Below are 18,359 nucleotides of genomic sequence, written 5' to 3' on the forward strand. Positions count from 1 at the left end.
CTTGTTTCCTTTGCCATATTAGCAAAATTCCCTCCAATAATTCTCTCCAATATACCTTTTGCTCCCCTCTTTCTTCTTCATCTGGAATCCCAATTATTCTAATTCTGTTTTGTCTTATGGTATCACTTATCTCTTGAATTCTCCCCTCGTGGTCCAGTAGCTGTTTGTCCCTCTTTTTCTCAGCTTCTTTATTCTCTGTCATTTGGTCTTCTAGATCACTAATTCTTTCTTCTGCCTCATTTATCCTAGCAGCGAGAGCCTCCATTTTTTATTGCAACTCATTAATAGCTTTTTTGATTTCAACTTGGTTAGATTTTTAGTTCTTTTATTTCTCCAAGGAGGGCTTTTATATCTCCCGAGAGGGTTTCTCTAATATCTTCCTTGCCTTTTTCGATCCTGGCTAGAACCTTGAGAATCATCATTCTGAACTCTAGATCTGACATATTACCAATGTTTGATTAGGTCCCTAGCCTTTGGTACTGCCTCTTGTTTTTTTTTTTTTTTTTTTTGTGGTGAATTTTTCTGCCTTATCATTTTGTCCAGTTAAGAGTATATGAAGGAGCAAGTAAAATATTAAAAGGGTGGCAAAGACACCAGGAAAATGTGCTTTAACCTAATCAGAAGAGACCTCAAATCGTGAGGGGGGGGGCATGAGAAAGGGTATAAGAAGAGGTTCAGAAAAAGAAAAAAAAAAACAATTAAAAAAAGAAAAATAAAGAAAAAAATATAGAAACGAAAAATATATATATATATATAATAGACTAGTTAAAAAGAAAGGGGTAAAAGTTAAAAAATAATTTAGCAGAAGAAGAAAAAAAATTAAGTTAACTGCAAGACTAAAGAATCATGGGGAGAAAGCCATGAGTTTGTGATTTGCTTTCTCCTCCTCTTGAATTCTGCTGCTCTCCTTGGTATCGAACCTGCACTCCTTGGTAGGTGAACTTGGTCCTGGCTGGATTTCTTGTTGATCTTCTGGGGGAGGGGCCTGTTGTAGTGATTCCCAAGCGTCTTTTCCCCCAGGTGGAATTGCACCACCTTTACCAGGGGCCAGGGTGATTAATCCGCTCGGGTTTGCTTTCAGCAGCTTTTGTTCCCTGAATGCTTTCTGTAGAGTTCTAGAGGACAGGAATGAAAATGGCAGCCTCCCAGCCTCCCAGACTCCCAGAGGAGCTGAGGGCTCCGGGCCCTACTCTTCAGTGCGCGCTGAGAGAATAGCACCCAATCACTCCTGTCTCCCTAGCCTCCGGCTGTGCTCCGATGTCACCCAGCCTGCGAACAGTTCAAGGTAATTCCGAGCTGAGAGCTCACTCCTCGGCTCTGTCTCTGTAGCCGGCTTCCCCGTTCTAATACCTGCAAGCTCTGTGACACTCAGACACCCCCGATCTTTCCGTGATCCTGCAGGACCTGGGGCCATGCTGATCCCGTGAGGGCTTCACCCCGGTTTAGCCTCTGGAGCGATGTCCCTTAGCATAACAGACTTTTAAAAGTGCCGATTTTGTGCTCTGTTGCTCCGCCACTTACCAGGAGCCGGCCCCTCCCCCCACGGTCTATCTTCCCTTCACTTTGGATTCACTCTCCGCTAGTCAAACCTTTCAGAAAGTGATTGATTTTCTGTTTCTAGAATTGCTGTTCTTCTTCTCTTCAATCTCCCATTGGATTTGTAGGTGTTTACAAAGTTTAGATAAGCTATCTATTTGATCTCCTGCTACCTCAGCTGCTACCTCAGCATGCTTCTTCTCTGCCATCTTGACTCAACCCCCCCAAACTTTAACTCTTGATCACTCAATGAATTTACTTCTGCCATAGCCATAAATGTTTCAAATTTTTGTTTAGCTACTGAATTAAACAATTAGTATGCCTTTTGATAAGTGTTAAAAACAATATATAATATTATATAAAAACTTTTTAAGCAAGACATTAAGGGCAAAAATATTTGGGAAAAATTGTAGATCTTAGTTTATTCATATATTTTAACTAATTTCATTGAAAATTAAATAAAAATAAAATGAAAAGAGTGAACTAAAATATTTGTGGAATATTTATAAAAAAATGGCAATACCTTAAAGCAAAAATATCTTTACATATATATATTAGGAAGATGAAGAGCTCAATAGTAAAATGGGCAATAATATGGATAGGCAATTGAGGAGTAAAAATATACAAAGGACCAATTCATGAATAAGTGTCAATTCCACTAATGTTCATTAAATGCCCTGAAACATCAGTAAGATGCATTTTCCTGTGGCAATAAGTAAAAATAAAAGTTTTAATATACCATCTTGTCAATAAAGGGCGAGGTGAATAATAGTCTTTCTCATGAACATTTTAGTGATATTAAGTTTTGGTTCAATAAGTAAAATATTTATGAGTTCTAAAATTAATAATAATATATCCTAAATGGTTATGCATAATCATAAAGTTTTAGTGAAATAAAAAGCAAGGTTATTACATGTTAATAACAGGGAAAATTAAAAACTTCTATAAAATAAAAATACCACAAGTACATTAAAAAACTGTTATATAACTACTGTATTGACATGGGAAGTATTTATTATTAGTGGTTGGTTATAAAATGATATGCACTGTATATATATAAGGATTTATATTAACAGTTATTAACCCTGTGTGTTCTCATTAAAGATAATCTTATTTCATCTTGTTACTAAATTTTCTAAATCAAAAATAGAAACTTGTAAATTAAAAAGAGCTTTGCTGTTTCTTCAGTTTAAAAAGATTATATGCTTATTGCAAGAAAGAAAACTCAGCAAATACATAAATGAATAACGAATAGAACACTATACTCTCTTACCCAGAGATAACCACTTTTAATAACTTACAATAGGTCTTTATAAGCTTTTCTAGGTACATGACAGTAATAAGAGGTCATATAGTTGATTTTAGCAAATGTGTTTTAGACCCCTATTGTACTTTTCCTTAATACCAGATAAAGTTACAGGTTTGGACACTCAAGAATATTATTTTGTCTACTGTAAGTTTCATTAGATGCCTCCACAAAGGAACATGATGAACTTGTATTCTTAAGATGTTGTTAAAAAAAACAAAGTCAAAAGGAGAGAGACCATGGAGTTGGTGAAGAAAAGTACATAGAGACAGGTACCAAAGACAAGTATTTTACCACTGTGACCATTTTGCCCAAGGGGAAGAAGCTTCTTCCTGCTCTGCAAAGGCTTCTTGGCTTCTCTTCCAGAAATGGGAGTTCCACATATAACAAGTTTACTGTGTACCTTTCATAAGACAGGATTTTAAGAAATTTCACTCCAGAGAAAGAGCCACCTACTTTTCTTAATTACTTGGATCTAAAATAGGGTACATATCCAATTAAGTAAGCTGCTTGAGTTTGGGAAAAAATATTTAGAGTTCTCCACATTTACAAAATATCATTCTTTCTTAAATTTAGTTATATTTTATAATGTATGTAATATATTAGCATAGCGATGTATGCATATAATTTACAGGTAAATAAATATACCTGGTCATAACTATTGCTATTAGAGGAGTATAATGAAAAACACAGGGACACCAACCTTTCTAAAGGTAAGTGTTCTTATGTTGCGACATTCAGGTATTCTTTTTTCTTTTTTTTTTTTTTCTTTAAGATTTTATTTATTAATTTGACAGAGAGAGAGATCACAAGTAGGCAGAGAGGCAGGCAGAGAGAGAGGGGGAAGCAGGCTCCCCCTGAGCAGAGAGTCTGATGTGGGGCTCAATCCCAGGACCCTGAGCTCATGACCTGAGCAGAAGGCAGAGGTTTAACCCACTGAGTTACCCAGGTGTCCCTCAGGTATTCTTTGTTATGCATCCTACTTGCTATCTGCAGAATATTCTTTAATAAATTAATTTTTTAATACCTTAACTTTATTTTTTTTTCCTGTTCCAAGATTCATTGTTTATGCACCACACCCAGTGCGCCATGCAATATGTGCCCTCCTTAATACCCACCACCCGGCTCACCCACCCTCTTGCTTCCCTCCCCTCCATCATCATTCCAACTTCATAAGTTATCAAAATAGAGCTATTTTTCTTTTTTTTGTGGTTTGTATATTTAATAGCAGTTTTTTTTTTTTAAATTTCCTTTCAGTGTTCCAGAAGTCATTGTTTATACACCACACCTAATGCTCCATGCAATATGTGCCCTCCTTAATACCCACCACCAGGCTCACTCAACCTCCCACCAAACCATGAGAGTCTGCGGACTCTGAGAAACAGAACAGAACTATTTTTCAAAGAAAGGAATCAAAGCCATTTCTAAATATTTATTTGAGACAGAGACAAAAAGAGAGAGTGAGCATGAGTTAGGGGTAGGGTGAGAGGGAGAGAGAGAATCTCAAGCAGACTCTCCGCTGAGCAGGGAGCCTGAGATAGGGTTTAATCTTGTGACCCTGGGATCATGATGTGAGCTGACATTAAGAGCCAGACGCTTAATGAATGGAGTCACCCAGATGACCAAGGATCAAAGCCTCTTAAAAAGAATTTTTTTTTTAGTTTCCTACAAACCACATAGGCATAATTAGCAGAAGAAAATAAAAGAAAATAAAAACAGAAAATAAAAAAAAGAAAATGAAAAAAAAAGAAAAAAACAGAAGAAAATAAAAGTAGTTCTCTCTTAACTGATGTGAAACTAAAAATTTTATTTTTTGTATAGTGGGATCAACAAGCATTATTGAATACTATCTATGAGTAATGTACTTTTAAAAAAATCAAAGAATTAATAAAATGTAATTTCCTTCAGAATCCTAAAATGTATTTATATAAATTGAGAGAGAAGATATAGATTGATAATATCAGCAAATGCGGTATCCTTTTCTGTATTTGATGCTGAGGATCATATATTAAATTCACAGAAATTCAGAGTCACTGGGTAGAAAAAAGCCATTACACATTTACAAAGAATCTAAATTAGGAACTAATTAAAAAGCTAAAAGTATGATATCAATTATTAACTCAAATATTCACACACTTACATGTAAACAGACACCATCAACACACATGAAGTAGTTGTTCTCTTAAGTAGGACAAGTACATACTTTAATAATTTATGTAGTATGTTAGTTTATACCTGAAAACATTTTCATCATTGAGGGAACAAAAGCATAGTACCTAACATCTACTGAACATCTCTCATGGGCCAGGTACTGTTCTAAGTAGTTCATCTATTATAGTTTTCTTCATCCTTACAATAATCCTTTCAGGCATATACTATTATTTCTCCTAATTCACAGAGGCAAAAACTAAAGCACAGAGATTTTAATTAACTTCCCCAAGGTCATAGCACTATGAATCATAAGAAATAGCATTTGAAACCTGTCAGTATGACTCAGACTGTAAGTTTCCCATTTATCAGGAATTTTACTTATTTGTTTAATTATTTAATAAGTACTTGTTTATTTTTTCAAATATACAAACAGGAGGGAAAAAAACAGAAATAAGTTGGTTTTATTACCTATAGGGAGTGATTTAAAATGAGATAGAAGCTATGGGAGGGAGAGGACACTATTATCAGTATGCCTTTAGTTATGGAAGTGGCACGTAAACTTGTGTTTTGAAACTTGACTATCAGGTTGGGACTCAGAGTTGAAAGCCAAGGTTAGAAAGTCATTACAAAATAAATGACTGCATATAACATTTATCTGTGTGCTTACGAGGATCTAAATAGATAAGTATGCTGAATGGAATCTGATAGCCCAGGCTTAGCTTTGCTCATTCACTGGCACAATATGATGATGTTTTCTCTATTTCACTTGACAGGAACATTTCTGATCCCATCTCAGAAGTTTGAAATCATGGACCAAGGAAATAAATCAGGAGTGACTGAATTTATATTGCACGGTCTTCCGGGTTCTCAAGAGCTACAACTGTTCTATTTTGTGTTTTTTACACTTTTCTATTTCTCCATTGTGCTGGGGAACCTCCTCATTGTGCTCACTGTCATCTCCGAACCTGCACTACACACACCCATGTACTTCCTACTTAGTAACCTCTCCTTCATTGATGTGTGTCTCTCCACCTTTGCCACACCCAAAATGATTATTGATTTCCTTATGGAGCACAAGACCATCTCTTTTGAGGGCTGCATGGCCCAGATATTCTTTCTGCATGTCTTTGCTGCTGGTGAAATGATGCTCCTTGTGGCCATGGCATATGATAGATATGTCGCCATATGTCGACCCCTGTACTATGCGTCCATTATGAGTCTGCGCAAGTGCACAAGCCTTGTGGTGGGCTCCTGGCTCATTGGGGTTTTCCACTCAGTGAGTCAGTTAATATTCACAGTAAACCTTCCGTTTTGTGGCCCCAATAAAGTGGACAGTTTTTTCTGTGATCTTCCCTTGGTGATCAAACTTGCCTGCACCAATACCTTTACTCTTGAGGTACTGATGCTTTCAGACAGTGGTCTAATAGCCATGAGCTCCTTTGTGCTCTTGCTGATCTCCTACACAGTCATCCTGGTTACCGTGCGGCGGCATTCCTCAACAGGCATGGCCAAGGCAAGGGCCACCCTGACTGCCCATATCACTGTGGTGACCCTCTTCTTTGCGCCCTGCATCTTTATTTATGCCTGGCCGTTTAGCAGTCTTCCAGTGGATAAGGTTCTCTCCATATTTTATACTGTTTTCACCCCTCTTTTAAACCCCCTGATCTATACCTTAAGAAACAAGGAGGTGATATCAGCAATGCAAAAGCTAAGGAGTCGACAAGTGTGTTTCTGAAAGTTTCCCAGCTATTCCTTGTGATAAGTAACACTAATAAAAGCTAGGTTAGTGTACCTTACTCTGTCAACTACGGCTCTGAAATATCATAGCACCCATTTTTTTTTCTCTTTCTGCCATTTTCTAATAGTAAACAATTTTAGATAAAAGAATTGGACTTCCTATTTTTTACTTATGAAATAATTTTTATTTCAGACTAAAATTATTTATAGTAAGTCTTTTCTTTAACTATAAAATGTGTCTGTCAAATCCATGCTTTTTCTAATAAATTTAATATAAAAATGTACAAAATATTAAAGTAATGTAAAATATTTAAATCATTTTAAAGTTTCAGTATAGCAACTGATTTGCAATTATTATCCAGTCATCATTTACCTGGTATCACAAATGAGAGGTAGGTATTATCATAAATTTTACCATGTTTTCACCATTTCTGGTTATAAATCTCATTCTGTCTCTTTCTCTCTGTAAATGTATACAAAACCCACACTTATATTCTTTGCTATTCCAACTATTTCTATCTGAACTAAGAAACTAAATAGATTAACACTTTTTTTTGTATGCATGGATGGTATTTTTTTGCAATGTGAACTCTCACTACAAAGTATACAAACATAGGGACCAAAGAGCCAACAGATTATGTTGCAGAACTCATCATCCGAACTCAGAAACCAAGTAAGATTCATAAGTTTACATTAACCGTGCTACAAATAATAAAACTTGAGCCCACAGTGTTCCTCTATATCACTGTATTAAAGTTCAGAATTGACATTCAAAGTTCAAAGACTACACATAAAAATGGATATCCTCCCTATATAAGTAGGCAGTTTCATCAACATTGCTCTATATATTATCACCTATCTCTACATCATTCATGCTCTCTAATCCATAGCAACCAACAAAACATAATTCAGAATACATTTTTCCAAGGCTCTCTAAAAATAGAGAATTATCTTGACTTTTTAAAGGAAGACTATACTTTCATTATTAAATTTAATATTTAATTCTTATAGTCTAACACCTCTTTCACTAATAAGTCTTAGAAGACTGAAAGTCATGCATCATATAAGTGAATCGAGCACAATCATAATCAGCAAATAGAAGAAATGATATAAAACTCCCCAATTTCTGACTTCTAATATTTGAAAGGAAAGCCATTCCCCAAAGAAAAATTATGTTTTTGAAACAGAGGGTGTAGAATAAACAGCAGTATGAATACGATTTAGTACCAAGTATGCTTTAAACTACTTTTGACTAATTTTTCCCTTCATGACTTTACCACTCCACAATGCTTTGTTGATTCCTTTGTGAAACATAGAATTAAAAAAATAAACTAATATAGGACTGTGTGATTTGATGATGGTTATGATGATAATGAGAAAGCCAAACATACTTAATGATCACAATGTAATATGTAAATTGTACCATTATATCATCTCATTTGATTCTCACAAAATATCTGTAGATTAGAAAAATAAGATCCTACTTCTATTACTGACAATACTGAAATTTAGGTAATTCTGAAACAATTACAAAAATACTTATGAATTCTAGACACATTCTTTGAAATAAATAAATGACCTCATAGCATCTCAAACAGGTGATTTGAGAGTGGAAAAACTGGTGGAAAGTGATTGCGGGTCACGAAAATGATAGGCGGTGCACTTGCCCATTAGTGGAAAATATTGTCTTGCAAGAGTGTGAAGTATAATTGGATCTTTTCGATCCAGGACTCTTAAAAGTTTATACAGAAGAGGATACTATAAAGCACAAGGAAAAGACCAAATTTTTCTCGCTGGTCTAGCCTATGGATAGAAAAATTAATTCCTTTCGGAAATAGAGGAGTTTGGAGTTTGTATTTATACTCTGCAAAGTCAGAAGAGCTTTAACCTGAAAAATCAACTTTAGCTATTGGGAACCCCATGGGTCATTGAAATTTGGGGGTCATTCGAAAAAGCACAGACCAAAAACTTTTTGAATGGCTGCATCCTTGAAACTGGCCACACAGGGTTTAGATAAATGAAGTTCAGCTGAACTTTACTGAATTGAGTCAAATTCACAAACACACACAGAGACTATCTAAAATGACAGCAGTCAGTTGAGCAAATAACAGACTAACTTCTCATTCTCCTCTCAAATCAGTAATAAATCTATTGGATGCACATTATGAAGCAAATATATTCAAAATGACTAAACATACAAAACAAATATAAAAGGAGAAAATATTGCTATCATAAAAGAAAAGCCAGTAACTTCTTTTCTTAGGGAAGAAGTGTAGACACAATTTTCTATGTTCTTCCTGTTAAATATAATTACAATCACTGATGGATATAAACTGATTTATATATAAGACAAACACTGTTAACACTCTGAAAGTTGGAGAGAAGGAGGCAGACTGCATAGGGACCCAAGAAATTACATGACATGTGAGAAGACACCAACAACTCAGGAACACTGAAGAAAATAGACCAAAAAAGGCCTCAACAAAAGCTGGTTCATTCTAACCAAACAACCAGGAAAGGGGCTGCCTACCATGATAAAATATTTTATACAACAACTTCTCTACTTCAGCCAAACACCACAAAAGAATTTTTGGTCCCACCTCACCTACACCAGCAAAGGCCAAATGGGTAGCCTAAGGTTCGTACTGCTGGCCAAGATGTAGCAAGCTACCCCAGTCACCCCCATACACCTGAGGAGGTGTCAGAGAAGGCCAAGTATGGAACCTGAACTTTCATCTCTGTCAGACGGGAATCAGCACCTCTTCCCACGGTGTAAATGAGTAGCAGTGACAGTAGCATAGGCGATCCTATCCCTTCCAGCCAGGGAAATCACTGGAGGCCTAGTAAGGGTCCAGAGCTCTCCTTCCCTCCCAGCAGTAACAAGAAGTGTCCTTACCTTCCTTTGGGTGCTGATGGAACCAGAGTTGGGAAACAGGACTTCTATACCCACCTGGCAGTAACAAAGTGGTGTTCCTTTGTCTTCATCTATCAGGAAAACATAAAAATAAGCCAAGTAAAACAAAAAAGTTGAAGAAGGTTCAGTGTTTCGAAATATAATACACATAATGTTGAGATTTCAGTTAAAAATCATTAGGCAAACAGAGTAGAAAAATCTCAACTTGAATGAAAAAAAGAAAATCCATAGATGTCAAGAAGAAGGGGATTAGTAGTGTTAGAATTATCCAGATTTTAAAGAAGCTATCCTAAAAGTGAGCAATTATGAATGCATTTAAAATAAATGATAAAAAATTTGACATCTCAGCAAAGAACAGAACACAAAGTCTTACCAAATAAATATAAGATACAAAAATGAACCAATGTAAATAAAAAATGTAAATTAAATAAAGTATAATTGATTATTAATGATTGCCAAATGTAAATTAAAAAACAACAACAACAACAACAATCCAAATTCAGTGGATGGACTCACCAGCAGAAAGGAAGAGACAAAGGAATGCATCAGTGAACTGAAATGTAGAATAAAAATTCCTCATTTTGAAGAATAGAGAGGTAATAGACAAAACAGATCATTCTACTCTCAACAAGATAGAAAATACTTCTTCCTACCTTAATGAATGGGGAAAAGATATTAATATTGACTTGCTATGCATACTAAAATTGTGAGGCAGCTACTAAAGTAAAATAAAATATATATTTTTCAAACTAATAAAGGAAACAAAAATGAGACAAAATTTAATAAAAGGCAATAATGAAATAGAAAAGAAACATAGTAAAAACAAAGCATAGTAGTGAAAATAAATAAAAGTAGGAGAGAGAATTGAGACTTAATTTACCTTAGACACATTATCTATTTCACGTCCTTTGATGGGCATACTTCTGACTGAACCAAATTCATCTGGGTTCTGTGAATGAGAAACACCATTACTGACACTTTTCACCACTGTTAAAAATAGGCATTTCACAGAAGAAAACTACATGTATTATTAATTTGTGAAACAAGTTAGAACTCATTAATAACCACAGAAAAACCAATAATAAGCACACAAATACACCTGTGAACATGTACCTAATTGGAGAAAAATTAATATATTTTATGTATGTCCAAAGAAGGACAATCTCTAAAGGGCTCAAACTCAAGGAGAAAGTTTGGTTTCTCTCACAGTTTAGTAAAGAAGTTCACTGGTTTGGCCAGGTGAGAGGTGATTCAAACTGCTGGGCAATGTTAGTCCATCCATTGTGCAAGCAGGGAAACAGGTAATCAGTAACTGGTAGGGTGTGTGTACACAAGGCCTCTAGGTTCTGGCATGGGCAAAAGCCTTTCAGAGTGGATCACCCTGGTTTCTGTGTGGAGAGTGCTGTGGAATGGTTATCACCAGATGGGGTCTGCAAGGTCAGAGAGGGACTGCATTTTGGGTCAGTGTCTGGGATTTCCATTGGATGTCCTCACACACCACTCACCCCAGCCCATGCCTGAACTGGTAGGAGAGTCCCTTCATCTTATAATGTGCCTCTAGGTCCCTCTTCTGAGAAAGGTTAATGTCATGATCCCTTTAAAGGAGAAATACTTAAAGGAATTCTCATCATGGGACATATAAAAAAGGATGAATTCAAAGGTGAGAAGCAATATACAGATAAATAAAACTAAGTGCAAATGTGCAAAACCATTTTGTGGGATAATTTGGAAACATCTAGTAATGTTGAAAATTTGTATCCTTTACGACTTAGCAATTATTCTGCTAGGAATACATTCTAGAGAACCTCTAGCCTGTACTTATTCACACAAATGTTCATTTTAACATTGTTTATAATACCAAGAACTGGAAACAATCTGTGGGTCTATTCACAAAAAAATGACAGATAAGCAATGTATTATACAGTAAGAAAAGTATAGCATTAAAATGAACTAAAACTATATGCATGACTTATTGATAACTGTCCCAAATAACTGATTTAGTGGAAAATAGCAAGTTGCAAAACAATTAAATAAACATGCAAATATAGGCTATTATGTATTTCTTTGTGGATATAACCTTTTGAGTAAAACTATAAAAAAAAAAGTCATGGGAAGATTAAATATCAAATTCAGGTTAAGAAAAACTGCTTTGGGGACGCCTGGGTGGCTCAGTTGGTTAAGCAGCTGCCTTCGGCTCGGGTCATGATCCCAGTGTCCTGGGATTGAGTCCCGCATCGGGCTCCTTGCTCGGTGGGCAGCCTGCTTCTCCCTCTGCCTCTGCCTGCCATTCTCTCTGCCTGTGCTTGCTCTCTCGCCCTCTCTCTTTGATAAATAAATAAAATCTTAAAAAAAATAATAAAAAACTGGTTTGTGCTGCTATATAAGATACTTCAACTAACAACCGTAGGAGAGGAAAAAATCATTTTTTCCTCCCCCCATTCTAGGTTAATTACCCTGTACATTAAACTAACAAGACACAGATAAAAGAAATCATGCAAGAATTATTATTATTATTATTATTTAACATATACATTGCACATACACAAGAAGTAACTCAAAAGGGTCGTTAGAACTTGTTCTTAAAAAACATTTTAAACCAGGTGGTGGGTATTAGGGAGGGCACGTATTGCATGGAGCACTGGGTGTGGTGCTAACAATGAATACCGTTACACTGAAAAGAAATTTTTTAAAAACGCATTTTAAAAGGTCTATATATTCTATTTTTTTAATCAAATTTTTATTTAAATTCTAGTGTAATATTTTTTTCAGGAGTAGAATTCAGTGATTTGTCACTTATGTACAGCATGTATGCTCAGCACAACAAATGCCCTCCTTAATGCCCATCACTCATTTAGTCCATCTCCCGCCCACCTGCCTCTATCAACCCTCAGTTTAGAACTATAAATTTTAAAGAACTGACAAGACAAAGGAAATGTCTCTGAGTTCCTCGGGCAGCAAAACTGTGGAAAGGCAAATATATGGAGGAACTAATAAAAGATAAAGTCACTAGCCTTTTAGTAAGTTTTGTTATACTGATTCCTTTGGTGCCCTCTCTGGACTGAAAAGGATCTAAACTTGTCTCTGGTGATTAACTTCTGTCCTTCCTGGTAGAGAGGGGACAGAGGTACACTGTTACAAATTTATGTCCTGCCCTTAGGCAAATAGGTAGAAGGTAGAGAACTCTTCTTGTATCTGCTTCTTCACAGTTGCCTTCAGCCCAAAATGATTCATATGACAAACTGGCATATTTTGGGGTAGCATATTCTAATACCTTTCACAGTGTTTTATTCCTAACAAAAATAAAGGAAATATGGGAAAACATTAAAATTTTACAAAGTTGAATACCATAAACAAAGGCGTTAAATTAGTTGTTTTCTTTATTTTCAATATACTTGAAATATTTAAAATCATTTCAAAAATGAGTAAACTGAGACTCAGAGGTTAAGTCTTTGTCCAATAACTTATTCTTGGTTTTTGACAGAATTGAGAACAAGAATCCATGTCCTCTAAGTTCTAATTAGTTACCCTTCCCTCTGTATCCACCACATGTTCAAACAGCAAGGACACAGCATGTCTTTCTATTAAAGCCAAAGCATTTCTCATCTAGACAAGAAGAATGTACTTTCCCATACATCCCCTTAGTGTAGCTGGTTCAACTCTGTGGAATTCACAGAACATATTTTACTCTACACACTGCCCAAGGGTTAAATGATCCTGCTTTTTTGCCTTTGGTCCTTTTTGTAATTGTCAATAATGTGGTTGTTACTTACTTTGTGCTATTAGGAATATGTAGTGGAAGGTATTGGAAGATGAAACTTGGACATCTATTACTAGATTACTAACCAAAGCTTCAGCTGATCAATTAGATAAAACCATGGTACTACTCCAATTTGACAAAAGAAAAAAAGCATCTATAAATATCACTACTTGAAAGAAATTAACCCCACAACAGAAAAACTGAAGAATTCAATTTACATCTCTGACATGCATCATATCAGATAGGCTATATCTGAAAAAGATATACATTAGAAATAGACTGTGTCCAGTTACATATTCAATTATTATACTGTGCCTTAGAGAAGATCTATAAATGGGAGAAAAATGTATTAGAAGTCAAAGGAAGTGAACCAAGGTGAGGATGTCCATTGTCTAGCATGATTTAGAGAATTTGTGAGAAATTATGTACAGAGGTGGAGTTACCTTTAGAGATTATGACAAACTCTGTACTTAAAAAAATGCATTTTGACATGCTTACTTACCACCTAAAGAAACTAAATAAAAATGCAAATAAAGGCTATATATTTCTTTGTGGACATATGACTATGCAGTCAAGGTATTTTAAAAATTCATGGGAATGTTAAATACCAAGCTCAGGTCATAGGCTTGTAGTTGTATATCTTTGCGTTAATGATTTATTTTACTTACTCTGCATTTAAAGTAGATTAGATAAAATTTACTTAATTTTATAAAATTAGAGTGAAAATTTCTTCTAACTACCTTATTTCTATTACTCTTTAAAAAGCTGGTAAACAAAATATGGTTTACTTTTAATACAACAAATAATCCATTTTCTCTCTGCTATGATTCAAAAGGATTATTTTGTCCCCTTTGCTGTTGCTGGTTTGATTCCTGGCACTGAATTTGATTAAGTATTAGCCTGTATTACTAATGAGATAAAATATTCTTGTTCCATGTAGAACTGAAGTTTATGCAAGTGGCTTATGGTTTGCAGAATTTGAGGTCTATCACTAGGAAGATCTCTGTGCACAGTTAGATTATAATATGAGAAGTTGAATAAATGACATATATGAAGTGGAATATACTTCAGTTAACACTAAAACACATTTGTGAAAAATATTCCATGTGCATCTATATACTAAATCCTATGAAAGATACATAAAAGCATGAGAGTACAAGGAGCACCAAACATGGCAGGGGAAGAAGATATACACTAAAATTCTTACTTTGGGAGAACACATAATCTACATACACTAAAAGATATACACTAAAAGCATGAGAGTACAAGGAACACCAAACATGGCAGGGGAAGAAGATATACACTAAAACTCTTACTTTGGGAGAACACATAATCTACATACAAGCAAAGTGGTACAGTGGCAATAGAAAAGAGAAATATCAACTTAAGCCTCTAGGAAGGCTTTTAGAAGAGATGGCATTTGCACTGGAATAGATTATCTGTGAAGGGCATCAGAAAATGAATAGAAAAGGTCTCCTAGCTTAATAAAATGTTGAATAGTCTGGTTTTGTCTAGAGGATAGCAAGAGGTATAATTAGAACCATAAAAAATTATATACTCCGCTGTCATGCTAAGGACTTTAAATTTTACTATTTTACTTCAAGGAGGGATGAGATGTTACAAGTGGGAGAATGAGATCCAGGAAAAAATAAGTTTATAACCTGGAAGAATAAGAGGGAAAGTTACACAGTGAAGAAAAGTTTAAAGGGGATAAAAAGGAGCTGAACTGAGGAGAGAAATTGTGATGAGATGATGATGTGATAAGATGGCTGTAATATTCACATCCAGTAAACTGGATGTGAACAGAAACATTTTGATTACTGGAGTGTAGTGAGAAAATTCGAGGTCATCACACAGTACTGAATGGAATGTTTGATTACTGAAGTGTAGTGCTGCAAAATTCGAGGTCATCACACAGTGCTGAATGGAATGTTTGATTACTGGAGTGTAGTGCTGCAAAATTCGAGGTCATCACACAGTGCTGAATGGAATGCCCAAAGGAAGAAAGGGAACAAAGAGAAGAAGAGAGACTAATGAGAACATAACGTAAGAGGGAAAGAGTATAAGGTATGCAGAAGGGGAAGGGACACATCTGGAAACCTAGACTAGGTCCTCAGTGGAAATCTATTCATAAGGGCCAGTGTGTGGATGAAAGAATAATAATATAAATAATTAATTAATAATATTAATTAAAATAGATAACATAAAAATTTCAAGGAGGTATACCAGGAGTTGTTTCACTTAAAACAAAATTACCTATCATAACCAGGTCTTTGAAAACTTTTGATCAAAAAAGTTTTCCTTATTGTGATGGCAAAGGGAATAATTGAGTATGGTAAGGTCTGAGTAAGTGGGAAAGCAACTTAAGAAGGTAGAAGAATTAAGAGTTTTTTGTTTGTTTTTCGTGGGTTTTTTTTTTTTTTTGGCTTCTTTCTTGAATGAGTCAGACTATGTCCGTTTTCAGTAGATGCAAAGTTTAAATGACTGTGGGAGAGACTAAAAATGCAAGCTAAAGATAGCTTAACTTAGAGATTTTAAAGTCAAGGTAACCCTTGATACTCTGCAGTGTCTTAGAAGCATTTTGATTATCACAAGAGAGAGGTAAGTGCTATTGGCATCTAGTAGGCAAGAACAGGGATGCCACTGAACATTTTACAGTACACAAGACTTCTTCCTAACAAAGAATTGTCCAACCCCAAATGTCAATAGTGCCCAGGTTGAGAAACCTGGCTTAAATGAAGAACTAATACTTCATAGTTGGTGGAAAGATAAGAGCCAAGAGCATATATTGAGGAACTATTCAAGTGTAGCCCAGTATAAATGGTATGGGTTTCACATCATTCAGATCTAAAATGAGAATGTAGTCTCAGAGAAAACTAGCCCTGAACTTAAAGGTCTGAGTTCAAGATCTAGTTCACTGACTTTCCAGGTATATAACTCCAGTGAAGTTACTTATCATCTCTGTTACTCTGATTTATTACTGCAAAATGGGTCTGTGTTTACCATGTAATATTATGGGGAAAGACAATTAATTTTAATAAATTGTTTGAAGATTACTAAATTTACCTGATCCTTGCTTTTCTCCTCTATAGCTCTGGAATAATACCTTCCCCTCAGGTCTGTTGTACACATCACTTGATGCAACATAAACACAAACATCTAACTCAATTGATGCTGCCTGGAAAGCTTTCTTTTCCATATTTTAAAATTATTATTTATCACTCACTAAAATATCTACCTCATTTGTTAATTTATAGACATTATATCTATACAATAAATATTTTCATTAGGTAGAGTTCATTTTACATAACAAATCCATAAACCTGAGGAAGAACAACTTTATTTTAGAAATGGGGAAACAGAAAGAATCACACAGATTAAGGAAATAATATAACCTACAGTATATTTCAGAATCTTCTCAATTATTGCTCAATTATTATTCTCTATTATAATAAATACTGATTCATTATTGCTAATGAATTCACTTAATTTTTATGAATCATTTTCATTTTTTGCTCTGACTCCAGAGTCCATAAAAAGTATATCTGAAATGTGGACTAAATGTGTTTCTTTGAACATTTTAATGAGTACATGAAATGATTCCATACTTGAGGGCTTCACTGTATGGAATGTAATCACGTTGTCTTGGTAGAAACTTTCTAGTTTTCTCTTCTTCCCTTATGGGTTCTTTAGCTAATCTAGTAATTAAATTGACATATGACAGATTAATAAGAGAAAGAGGAATTTCATTTTGTTTGCACAGGAATCCCATAAAAAAAAAATGAGACTCAAAGAAGTGACCAAAGCAGGAAGTTTTTGTACCTTTTAGACAAAGAAACAGGAAGTTTGTGAAGAACTGACAAGATAGAGGGGTTTGGGCTTGCGGTATTAAATTAGTGAAGAAATAATAATAGTAGCTTATATAGTCTTCTATAAACTCCCAAACTCTTTATATCTGGTGATAAGAATGCCTTCCACCCTCTTGGTACAGAGAGGGCACCTTCCACCTGGGAGATTTACCTCCCGCTTTCAGGGGCACAAAGGATGCTCAGAGTATTCTTTTTTTTTTTTATTTTAATTATTTTTATTTTTATTTTTATTTTTTTATTTTTTATAAACATATATTTTTATCCCCAGGGGTACAGTTCTGTGAATCACCAGGTTTACACACTTCACAGCACTCACCAAAGCACATACCCTCCCCAATGTATTGCACTGTTTTTTAAGTAGCTTTAATTCAAAATAACCAATATGCCAAAGTGGTATATTTTGGGATAGTATTTTCTGCTCCCCTTCAACATCCATTTAAATGAACGGCTGTGTTGATCAAAGGATATAAAGTTTCAGATGTAAGATGAGTAAGTTCTGCAGATCTAGTGTACAGCATGGTGACTAGCTAATAATACCACATTATATACTTGAAATTTGCTAAGAGAGTGGATCTTAGTTATTCTTACTGGAAGCAAGAAAGGAAGACAGGCAGGCAGGAAGGGAGGAAGGAAGGAAACTATGTGAGGTAATAGGTTACTTAGTTTGACTACCATAATCATTGCACAATGTATATGTATATCAAAACATCACATTGATTTATTTTTCAGTTATAACTCTATAAAACTAGTAGGAGAAAATGAAAGACTAGGGGGTGTATCCTAGGGACTTGGGAAGACTGGCTTCATGTATGAAATAAACAGGCAATGAAAGATATATTTGTGCCCTTACACAGGGTTGAAATTACATCACATTCAGGTTCCTTCCTAAAACTGTGGTCAAATTAACTGTCAGAACTAGTTATGATTTCCTAAAATAGAACTTCTTGAAGGCTTTTCTAATCAAATTAGACTTATAAAGCAGGACTGTATCCTTATAGAAAAAAATAATGAGATGCCAGATTTTTTTTTTATTTTTTGATTAATTTATTTTTAAATATTTTATTTATTTATTTGACAGACAGAGATCAC

At 35.0% G+C, this 18,359-nt stretch overlaps 1 protein-coding gene across 1 annotated transcript; it reads left to right on the forward strand.

Annotated features, from left to right (window-relative positions):
* Positions 1–5,801: 5,801 nt before the first annotated feature.
* LOC116589945 (olfactory receptor 4K15-like) lies at positions 5,802–6,728 on the forward strand. The gene has a single exon (XM_032341679.1). It carries the CDS (start codon positions 5,802–5,804, stop codon positions 6,726–6,728), a length of 927 nt encoding a protein of 308 aa, XP_032197570.1.
* The last annotated feature ends 11,631 nt before the right edge of the window (positions 6,729–18,359 follow it).

The sequence above is a fragment of the Mustela erminea genome, chromosome 5, assembly GCF_009829155.1.
Source record: "Mustela erminea isolate mMusErm1 chromosome 5, mMusErm1.Pri, whole genome shotgun sequence".
Classification (NCBI taxonomy): Eukaryota; Metazoa; Chordata; class Mammalia; order Carnivora; family Mustelidae; genus Mustela; species Mustela erminea.

Bases quoted from the DNA above. Each gene is read 5' to 3' on its own strand.
- LOC116589945 (XM_032341679.1), top strand. From the start codon at position 5,802: ATGGACCAAGGAAATAAATCAGGAGTGACTGAATTTATATTGCACGGT.